Here is a 10367-nt window from a genome sequence, read left to right on the forward strand (position 1 = left end):
GGCCACTGAGCTGGAGTTTCATCAGGCAAGGACTCCTCTGGCAGGTTTGTGTGGGTAGTATTGGGAAACACACAGAGGACACTAAACTAGCTAACCCAATATTAACATGCAACAGTGCACAAAGATTATGAGTACCTACATCCTCCTCCTTCCTGCCCTTAAAGCGTCCCCCCCTCCCCTCCCACCAGCTCATGCCTCAGGAAGAAGGGGGGCCCAAACACTGTGAACTGTTTATCATCTTTATTACTTTATTACTTTTCAGAGTTTTCCCTAACCTGATTTTATTACATTGTTATCAGATGATGAGTTCTCTCCTCTGTGCGCAGTACTTTTTCTTCTTTGCTTTGCCGCTGACAGTGGAGGTGGATGCAGACAGGAGTTTGGATTTTATTCATCAACTCACCTCAGAGACAAAGCCACTTCTTTCTAACTTACAAACAACTTATAACCTCTTGTTTATTTAGGAAACACTGTGAGTAGCAGCCATTTTTAGATGAAAACCAAAACTATATTCAATTTCAATTCAGTTCAATTCAGTTTATTTATATAGCGCCAATTCACAACACATGTCATCTGAAGGCACTTTACAGTTCACCAGATCATACAGTCAAACTGATTCAAATTTTCTATCTAAGGAAAACCAGTTGAATGCATCGACTCATTGACTCGAATGCAATCCTCACATTAAGCATGCTTGTAGCGACAGTGGAGAGGAAAAAACTCCCTTTTAACAAGAGGAAACCTCCAACAAAACCAGGCTCAGTGTGAGCGACCATCTGCCGAGGCCGACCGGGGTTCAATATACACTATATTGCCAAAAGTATTTGCTCACCTGCCTTGACTCACATATGAGCTTAAGTGACATCCCGTTCCTAATCCATAGGGTTCAATATGACGTCGGTCCACCCTTTGCAGCTAGAACAGCTTCAACTCTTCTGGGAAGGCTGTCCACAAGGTTTAGGAGTGTGTTTATGGGAATTTTTGACCATTCTTCCAGAAGCGCATTTGTGAGGTCGCACACTGATGTTGGACGAGAAGGCCTGGCTCTCAGTCTCCGCTCTAATTCATCCCAAAGGTGTTCTATCGGGTTGAGGTCAGGACTCTGTGCAGGCCAGTCAAGTTCATCCACACCAGACTCTGTCATCCATGTCTTTATGGACCTTGCTTTGTGCACTGGTGCACAGTCATGTTGGAAGAGGAAGGGGCCAGCTCCAAACTGTTCCCACAAAGTTGGGAGCATGGAATTGTCCAAAATGTCTTGGTATGCTGAAGCATTCAGAGTTCCTTTCACTGGAACTAAGGGGCCAAGCCCAGCTCCTGAAAAACAACCTCACACCATAATCCCCCCTCCACCAAACTTTACACTTGGCACAATGCAGTCAGACAAGTACCGTTCTCCTGGCAACCGCCAAACCCAGACCCGTCCATCAGATTGCCAGATGGAGAAGCGCGATTCGTCACTCCAGAGAACGCGTCTCCACTGCTCTAGAGTCCAGTGGCGGCGTGCTTTACACCACCGCATCCGACGCTTTGCATTGCACTTGGTGATGTATGGCTTGGATGCAGCTGCTCGACCATGGAAACCCATTCCATGAAGCTCTCTGCGCACTGTTCTTGAGCTAATCTGAAGGCCACATGAAGTTTGGAGGTCTGTAGTGATTGACTCTGCAGAAAGTTGGCGACCTCTTCGCACTATGCGCGTCAGCATCCGCTGACCCCGCTCCGTCAGTTTACGTGGCCTACCTCTTCGTGGCTGAGTTGCTGTCGTTCCCAAACACTTCCATTTTCTTATAATACAGCTGACAGTTGACTGTGGAATATTTAGGAGCGAGGAAATTTCACGACTGGATTTGTTGCACAGGTGGCATCCTATCACAGTTCCACGCTGGAATTCACTGAGCTCCTGAGAGCGACCCATTCTTTCACAAATGTTTGTAAAAACAGTCTGCATGCCTAGGTGCTTGAATTTATACACCTGTGGCCATGGAAGTGATTGGAACACCTGATTCCAATAATTTGGATGGGTGAGCAAATACTTTTGGCAATATAGTGTATATCTATATACATCTTACAAAGTTATCGGTCACACAAACACCTGTGTATTTTATTAGGAAACAGGTTGTTTTTTGTAAGATCATGGAAAATGGAAACATGGTTTTTAGTGTGTTTTATATATAAAAAATATGTTTTGTGCATCACTATTAGGCACCTTTTCATCTTAAACTCCTTAAACAAGACTCCAGTGCAAGCAATTGCTTACTGGGGTCATTTAATTAGTAAATTGTGGCGACGTGTTTGAATCTCAGTATAAATCTAGCTGTTCTGTAAAAGCCTTGGAGATCTATTGTAGGACATCAATGAACAAATGGGATCAGGGAGCTCAAGGAACACAGATGAAAGGTCAGGGAGAAAGTCGCTATAAAAAAAAAAAAAACAGTCCAAGCTTCGGACATCTAGTAAGAAACTAGTAAGAAAAAATCTAACACCTAAAATTGGAAATCTGAGATGATGAGTATCCCAGGAGGGGCATTAAACAGTGAGGCTGCAGAGAGGTGGGAGAACCATAGTTTGCAGGACAGTTGGTGGTTGTGCAGTTTTATTAAAATAAAAGGGCATCAGTAAAATACATTTATACAAAAATCATTTTTGAAGTTTCCTGCTGTCCATGTAAAGAACATCTAAGGTGAAAAATGGTGCTCTGTAACCAAAATTCATCTTTATAAAACAAAACGATTATCTTGTCAGAAAGAATAAAATACGTAACAGATCCCAGCAAACTATTCCCACAGTGGAACATGTTGGTGAGCTACATCATGCAGTAGAGATGCCTCTGTTTAGCAGGGACAGAAAAACTGGTGAGAGATGATGAGGGGAAGGATGAGGCTAATTAAAGATGTGAGACTGGGACAGATGACCCCAAAAAATGCCAGAGCTATAAAGTAATGGTTTAGATAAAAAAAAATAATCCTGTTTTAGCACAAACCAAAGTACAATCTTAAATTCCACTGGGGATCTGTGGTAAAAATGGTCACAAAAAAGGTCATAGATGTATGTAGTTGGTAAAAACGTACCTCAAAACACTTGTTCTGAGAGCCATTCTCTCAGGGAGCTAGACACAAATGCATGCCACACTTTAAAGTAATGCAAAAGCCATAATATTGCTTTACAATCATGCTCTACTTTGGTCTGCAAATAGAATAAATTAAAGAAAATATGTTTACAGTATGCACTTGTAAGATGCTATGTACCTCTGGAAGAGATTAGTGTGATTAATCTCACCGGCACAACCATACTATGCTGCATATTTTGATTTTTTTAGGAGGGGTATGTTTTCCATGTCACTCATAATATATTATGAAATTTAGCAAACAGTCTGATGGGGTTTAGTAGGGCAAGTTGCCACACAGCAAAAATAAATGCCTTGGAGAAAATGGGATCCAGTTAAAACCAAATCAAACTAAAACAGCTTGGAGATCATTAATATCTTTCTGTATGTTTTGTTTTTATTAATTATGGTGTTAAATAAACACATTTATACACAGGATGACATTCACTGGAACTTGATCATATGACTTTAAGTTTTCAGACCCCAGGAAGATTAGTGGCCATTTATTTGGCAGCTAATGGGGATCCTAATAAAACTAAACTAAACCAGGGATCACCTTCATAACGCAGCAACATCATCTTTCCAGCGTCTCACTTTCTCTCTGGGGCCACCTCACAGCCTCCAGCCCACGATGTTTCCCAATGAGCCTGCTGTCGTATAGATCCAGTCAGCAGCCGAGGGAAGCACATTGATTTCTCGTCAGCATCGCTGCGAAAGGAGCTGGCGCGCCAGGGCGAAGAAGGAGCAGCCGGGGGAGCATCGGTACCCCGCAGGCGTCCTCGCAGCTGCGCGCTGCGTTGTTAATGCGGCCCATTAGGCCGCTGAGTGGCAGAGAGATCCCGTGAATATTGAGTTTGGGGGGGGGGGGACACCCCTCAATTAGACAGATCGCCCCGCACCTCGTCAGCATCCGGCTATCTGTGCGCCCATAAATCAATGCCACAGGCGAGGGAGACGAAAGTTAATTTAGTGGAAGTTTGCAGCAGAGTGTATATATATATATATATAGCCTATATATATATATATATATATATATATATATATATATATATATATATATATATATATATATATATATATATATATATATATATATATATATATATATATATATAATTCTTTTTTTTTCTTATTTACATGATTTTTTCATGATGGGCTACTTTATAGATAATTTAAAAAAATGCAGACTATTTAACTTTGTGTAATGTTTCAGGATGTGACATATAAACCCTTCAGTTGAGCCCGATCATATGTTTTCTCTTAGACAAGTCGGGCTCTGTTGCCAGCGTTAGTTATTGTGAACGCTAAACTTGATTTGCACTTCGGTCTCATTCTCTGTCCAAAAAGCGATCAGCGCTGCCTCCTCAGGAAGCTCCAAATAAGGACAGGGAAATGGAAACCCACCGGAATAGGTCCTTATGTAGTCACGACCTTATAAGGAACGGCGGTTCAGAGGGTTCCGGGAGCAGCCGGCAGCCCGCTGCACAGATGGGAGATCCGAATCAAATCTATCTGAGCACCGAGAGAGAGTGAAAATAACGCCGCTTGTCTACCGGAGCCGCCCGGCTGTGAAGACGCATGGATTCTGGACCGGAGAGGGGGGGGGGGGGGGGTGTATTCGCAAATTTACTGCAATCGGTTAATATAAAGTCGCTCCTCTGCTGTCCCTCTGCCTGGTGTGTTCTCCACCGCAATGCCTAAATATGGGCTTCCTCAGCCTCCTTTTATGGACATCTACGTCACGACAAGAGTGTATATAAGAGCAGGGAAACCTCGCAGCTCTTAGAGAGAGCTCTGAGAGCCCACATGAGCAACAGTTAGAACAGCGACACACAGAAGTCCCTGCCTGAGAAATATCACTACAAAAGTGAAACAAAAAAGTCAAAACAACAACCATAGAAGACAGTCAGAGCCTGATTGGAAAGGTAGCCTTATTTAATGTAAAAAAAAAAAAAGATTGATCAATTTTGATTAATCTTAGGAGATGAGTGTAGAGGACTGAATATTTATTTTCTTGCTGAAAATACGAGTGGATTTTTCTCATCTCTGAGAGGAAAAGGAAAAAACATCTACTGGAGAAGAAGAACTACGGAGCAAGGTCTTCCACTGCATCGGCTGAAGTGTTGGGCTAAGTGATCTCCTCCACCTGTGAGGCACTGCTCTGCCAGCACACACAGCGATTCCGAAGCAGCCACCAGCGCAGCCTCAGCACCAGCAGAGGATGGCTGCAGCCAAGACCGAGATGATCCTCCCTACCCTGCAGATCTCAGAGCCTCTGAGCTTTCCTCACTCCCCCATGGATAACTATCCCAAACTGGAGGAGGTGATGATGCTCACCAATGCAGGGACCCCCTTCCTCTCTGCCTCCGCACCCGAGGGTGCAGGCTTTGGCTCCGGGGAACCAGGGGAGCAGTATGACCACCTTCCTGGAGGTAAAACATGAGCTTCTTTCAGCTTGTTTTAAATAATGCTGTGCTATGTTAAGATAATATTTTATGAGTTGCAGAAAAGAGTTCACATAAAACTTTGATAAATTTCTACATTAAAATTTTTAACAATTTTAAACTGTTATTTCTTAAATTACCAGTATCATGACTTTGGGAAGTAAAGATAAATAGATATTAATTATGCTTATGGAACCTTACAAAAGCAAGATAAATATAAATAAAATGTTTATACATCTACATGATTTACCTTTTAAAAAGTCAAATGGGGCTCAGTCACTACATGCTTGATAGACTTTTTCCATTCAATTTAAATTAGATTCCTAAAACCCGCTGAGCTGCAGCTTTTGGTAATCAATTGCCTCTGGCTCTAATGGTCTTTAGGAATCTGTGATTCCGTGTGTGTTCGTGCAACACAGGAAGACAGAAAATGAAAGAAAGATCGAGATATTGTTCATAGAGGAAAATGTGACCCCAGGAAGCACGCACAACTGCTTGCTCTGACACAGAGACAGTTTACAAGCTGGGAGATGAGAGTTTATTAGAGAGTGTTTAATTTAATGATATTAAATGGAGTAGAGAGTGTGATTCGCTGCCTACCTCTGGCAGGAGTATTTTTTTTTATAGAAAATGACATTTTGACTTATTTCTCTTTTTCTTTTCTACTCTCTGCAGATACATTATCTGATATCCCCTTCTCCTGTGAAAAGTCTATTGGGGAGCAAACATATCCCACCCAGAGGCTGCCTCCTATATCCTACACTGGCCGTTTCACCCTTGAACCCGCCACCACATGCAGCAACAGCCTCTGGGCGGAGCCCATCCTGGGGCTGTTCACCGGCCTTATGGGCAATGTTGCACCTGCCTCCAGCTCTTCCTCAGTTTCCTCACAGACCTCCTCGTCCTCCTCGTCAACCATCCCATCCTCATCCACTTCTTCCTCCTCAACCTCTTCCACATCTCAAAGCTCCAGCCTCAACACCTCAATCCACCACAGCGAACCCAATCCAATCTACTCAGCTGCCCCAACATACTCCAGCCCCAACTCCGACCTCTTTCCAGACCAGAGCCAGGGTTTTGTCAGCTCAGCCGGATCAGTGCAGTACCCACCGCCTGCATACCCTAATAGCAAGACAAGTTTCCCTGTGCCAATGATTCCTGACTACCTCTTCCCCCAGCAGCAGGGGGAGATCAGCCTGGTCCCTCCTGACCAAAAACCCTTCCAGAGTCAGTCAAACCAGCCCTCACTTACTCCTCTGTCAACCATCAAGGCCTTCGCCACTCAGACGGGTTCCCAGGACTTAAAAACTGTCTACCAGTCCCAGCTTATAAAGCCCAGCCGCATGCGCAAGTACCCCACACGGCCAAGCAAGACGCCACCACATGAAAGGCCCTATGCTTGCCCTGTGGAGACCTGCGATCGTCGCTTCTCACGGTCCGATGAGCTGACTCGTCACATCCGCATTCACACCGGTCAGAAACCCTTCCAGTGCCGCATCTGCATGCGAAACTTCAGCCGCAGCGATCACTTGACAACGCACATCCGCACTCACACAGGTGAGAAGCCCTTTGCCTGCGAGATCTGCGGACGCAAGTTTGCCCGCAGTGATGAGAGAAAGAGGCACACAAAGATCCACCTCAGGCAAAAGGACAAGAAGGCAGAGAAGGCTGGAGCTGCCGTGGTAACGTCAGCGCCAGCATCTTCTGCCTCCCCCGCCTCCAGCTACCCCTCTCCCATCACTTCTTACCCCTCGCCAGTATCTTCCTACTCCTCTCCAGTGACCTCCTGCTACTCCTCTCCCGTCCACACTTCCTATCCCTCTCCATCCATCGCCACCACTTACCCATCGGCGTCCATGTCCACCACCTTCCAGTCTCAAGTCGCCACCTCATTCCCTTCATCAGTTGCATCCAACATCTACAGCTCTCCGGTGCCCACGCCACTTTCAGACATGCACAGCACCGTCTCCCCGAGGACAATCGAGATCTGCTAAAAACAGAGCAGAGAGAAAAACTTTTTGTACTCTCAATGCACTTCTCCTTCTGCAAGGTTTTCATTTTAGGGAGAAAAATAAATCAGTATCAAAAGGACTTCTTATTTCCCTCCCCCTAAAAGCACTTTTTTCCCCTCCTGGGTGTAGTGCAGGTAAATCTTGAGATTTGTCTGAAAGAAACTACGAAACAAAACAAAAAAAACATGTCAAGGACTGGGCAAGGACAGTACAATGTTTAAAGGGATTTTATACCGTCTCTTTAAAAAACTGCAGCCCTTCAGATGCATATAGGACTCTAGAGACAAACAGAAAACAGCTCTGGCGGGTCTGTGCTATCAGGTACCCAAAAAACAAAACAAATAAACCTAAAACAAGAGACAGACGGATTCCTCAGGCACGTTCGTGCTTGAGGCATTTATACAAAAGACAATGAATGATATACATAAGCTATCAAATATGTATATTGTACATGTGCCATGTTTTGTTTTTATCACTCCTTGGTACCACTGATGTGAACAATTATTTGCATTGTATTATTTGAAGTGAGCAGGGCCATATTTTCTACATACTTTCTCTATTATGTAGTGATGATGCTGTGATTCGTTTTGACATTTTTTGAGATAAAAAAAGAAGCACTTAAGTATTCGAGCATGAGTAAGAGTGATGTTAGTTTTTGTTGTAAATATCATCCACTGGTACTATCTCTTTCTCACATGTGACATATCGCTTGGTTATATTAAAAAAACTGAGAAATGGAAAAAAAAAACCTGAAAAAAAAATCTTAAACAGACAAATGCTCCTGTTATTTGGTGCCTTTCGTGAAGCCTTGCAGATTTTGTAACTCGGCTGAGTGTGAGAGTGGATGCACTGCATCTCGCCTTAAGTGTTAAGGGAATATTTTTGTTACAAAATGTACGCACTCAGAGGGAGAAAGAAAAAGGGACGAGCTATGAGGGCACCGCTTCATTTTATCAGAATGTAAGCAAAAAAAAAAAAGGAAAAAAAACCTAAAGTATATTTTTGTAAATGTAAATATCCACATCTTCAAGAGCTGGAATGTTGAAGTTACCTACTAAGTAGGCATGGGATTCTTTTGTATGTTATATACATGCAGTTCATTATTTTGTGGTTTACTTTATTTTGTATTTGTGTTTGTTTAAATAAGTGACTGTTTCTGGCTTCTAAACACATTGAATGCGCTTAACTGCCAATAGGATATTTGTTGTACAAGATATCCTTCCAGAAATGAAATATAAATAAATAAATAAAAATATGAATATATATCAAGACTTGTTTTCATATTTTGTTGCTAGACTGCCCTGTTTCTGAAGATACTTTAGGCAGCTTTGGAAATCACTTAGAATCATTCGAATTCTACTGCAATCAAACTAGATGTTTGATTTTAATCAGTCCATCTAAACCATAAAATATTAATTTCAATCTCTATATAGTCATTGCAGTCTTATTCTACTGATAACAGCATCCCACCAAACACTTAAGATGAACAACTTTTATCTAGATTAAACATCCTCTGGAAGATATTAAACTTAGTTCCATTTCTCTTTTATTAGAGATTGCTGGGCAAACGTGCTTCCAGCTATTTGATCTTTCACAAAAATCTGTCTCTTTATGTGCTGACAGAGAAATGATTTTTGGTAGTTATATTCACAGACCTGAGGCTTGCACTGACATATTTTCATGGTATACAGGTGAAATCCATCACACAATAATTGCCCCTCTTTTCAGTTGACGAAACGCTGTCACCATTTTAGCAGGGGAGCTGCAGAGGTTGACTGGTTGATGCAGGTGGTGGTGGTAACTTTTTCACGGGTGCAACAGAGACAGCCCGGCCCTGAGGGGTTTCCCAGCTTCGTTTCACCATCGTTACTCAACGGCCACAACATTCCCAAGCTAAATGAATAAAAAAAGCATTTTTTCTTTTACTGATAAAAAAAAAAAAAAAGCAAGTGTAGACGTAAGGCAGCTTCTCTGTGAGCTATGAAGTAATTTTGTTATGTGAAATGCATGAAACAAAACAACCACAAATGCAGACACAGCTAAAATAGAAAGCGGGAAAACAGGCAGACGTGAGTGATGGAGGGAAAAGCGGAATAATTAAGATAATTGGTCTCTTGATCCCGGATTTCCAAACTGAGTCTGATGAGTTTTGTTTATATCCATGCATGTCCCTCTGTTGCTGGGGATCAGTTTTTCAGTCTAGTCAGCCATATGTAGAACTGATGATGAGCTGCTGCCAATGTACAGGAACACTGTTGTGCATGGGGTTTTCCCAGATCTTGTTTTTTGATTTAAGGTTGTAAATGTTTCTCTTCATAATCCTCATTGTTATAAAAACAGCCATATATTGGCAACATCTTTGCTTGTTCATGGATTTCATATACCATAGCATGATACCACAATAAAAAATTAAATATTTAAGCTTTAACTAGATTTTTTTTATTTAGCAAAATTGATGTATCATCTGGGCGTGCAGGTGGAGCAGCGGTTAGCACGCATGACTCTTGTACGGAGGCCTTAGTCCTCAATGTGGCCGACCCGGGTTGGAATCCGACCTGTGGTCCTTTGCCGTATGTCCCCCCCCCCCCCCCACACCCCTTTCCTGTCAGCTTACTGTCAAAAAAACGTGCAACTAGTGCCATAAAAACTCAAAAAAAAAAAAAGCAACAAATAAGCAAAATTGATGTATCATTTATCGAAAATATCTGTTTTTCATCCAGAATTGAATCTGTAACTGTTGTGAATTCAGTCATTTTTGTCATCATTTTGCTGAAAGATAATGTAAGATTATAAGCTTAAGCTTAC

The 10367-nt window shown here is 42.5% G+C and overlaps 1 protein-coding gene across 1 annotated transcript; it reads left to right on the top strand.

Annotated features, from left to right (window-relative positions):
- Positions 1-4817: 4817 nt before the first annotated feature.
- egr1 (early growth response 1) lies at positions 4818-8825 on the top strand. The gene is made up of 2 exons (XM_038299135.1): positions 4818-5538; positions 6226-8825. Exons 1-2 carry the CDS (start codon positions 5328-5330, stop codon positions 7542-7544), a joined length of 1530 nt encoding a protein of 509 aa, XP_038155063.1. The 5' UTR covers positions 4818-5327; the 3' UTR covers positions 7545-8825.
- The last annotated feature ends 1542 nt before the right edge of the window (positions 8826-10367 follow it).

The sequence above is a fragment of the Cyprinodon tularosa genome, unplaced genomic scaffold, assembly GCF_016077235.1.
Source record: "Cyprinodon tularosa strain WSP-4 unplaced genomic scaffold, ASM1607723v1 ctg42, whole genome shotgun sequence".
Classification (NCBI taxonomy): Eukaryota; Metazoa; Chordata; class Actinopteri; order Cyprinodontiformes; family Cyprinodontidae; genus Cyprinodon; species Cyprinodon tularosa.

Bases quoted from the DNA above. Each gene is read 5' to 3' on its own strand.
- egr1 (XM_038299135.1), top strand. From the start codon at position 5,328: ATGGCTGCAGCCAAGACCGAGATGATCCTCCCTACCCTGCAGATCTCA. The intron at 5,539-6,225 runs GTAAAACATGAG...TACTCTCTGCAG, and splicing joins GTATGACCACCTTCCTGGAG to ATACATTATCTGATATCCCC.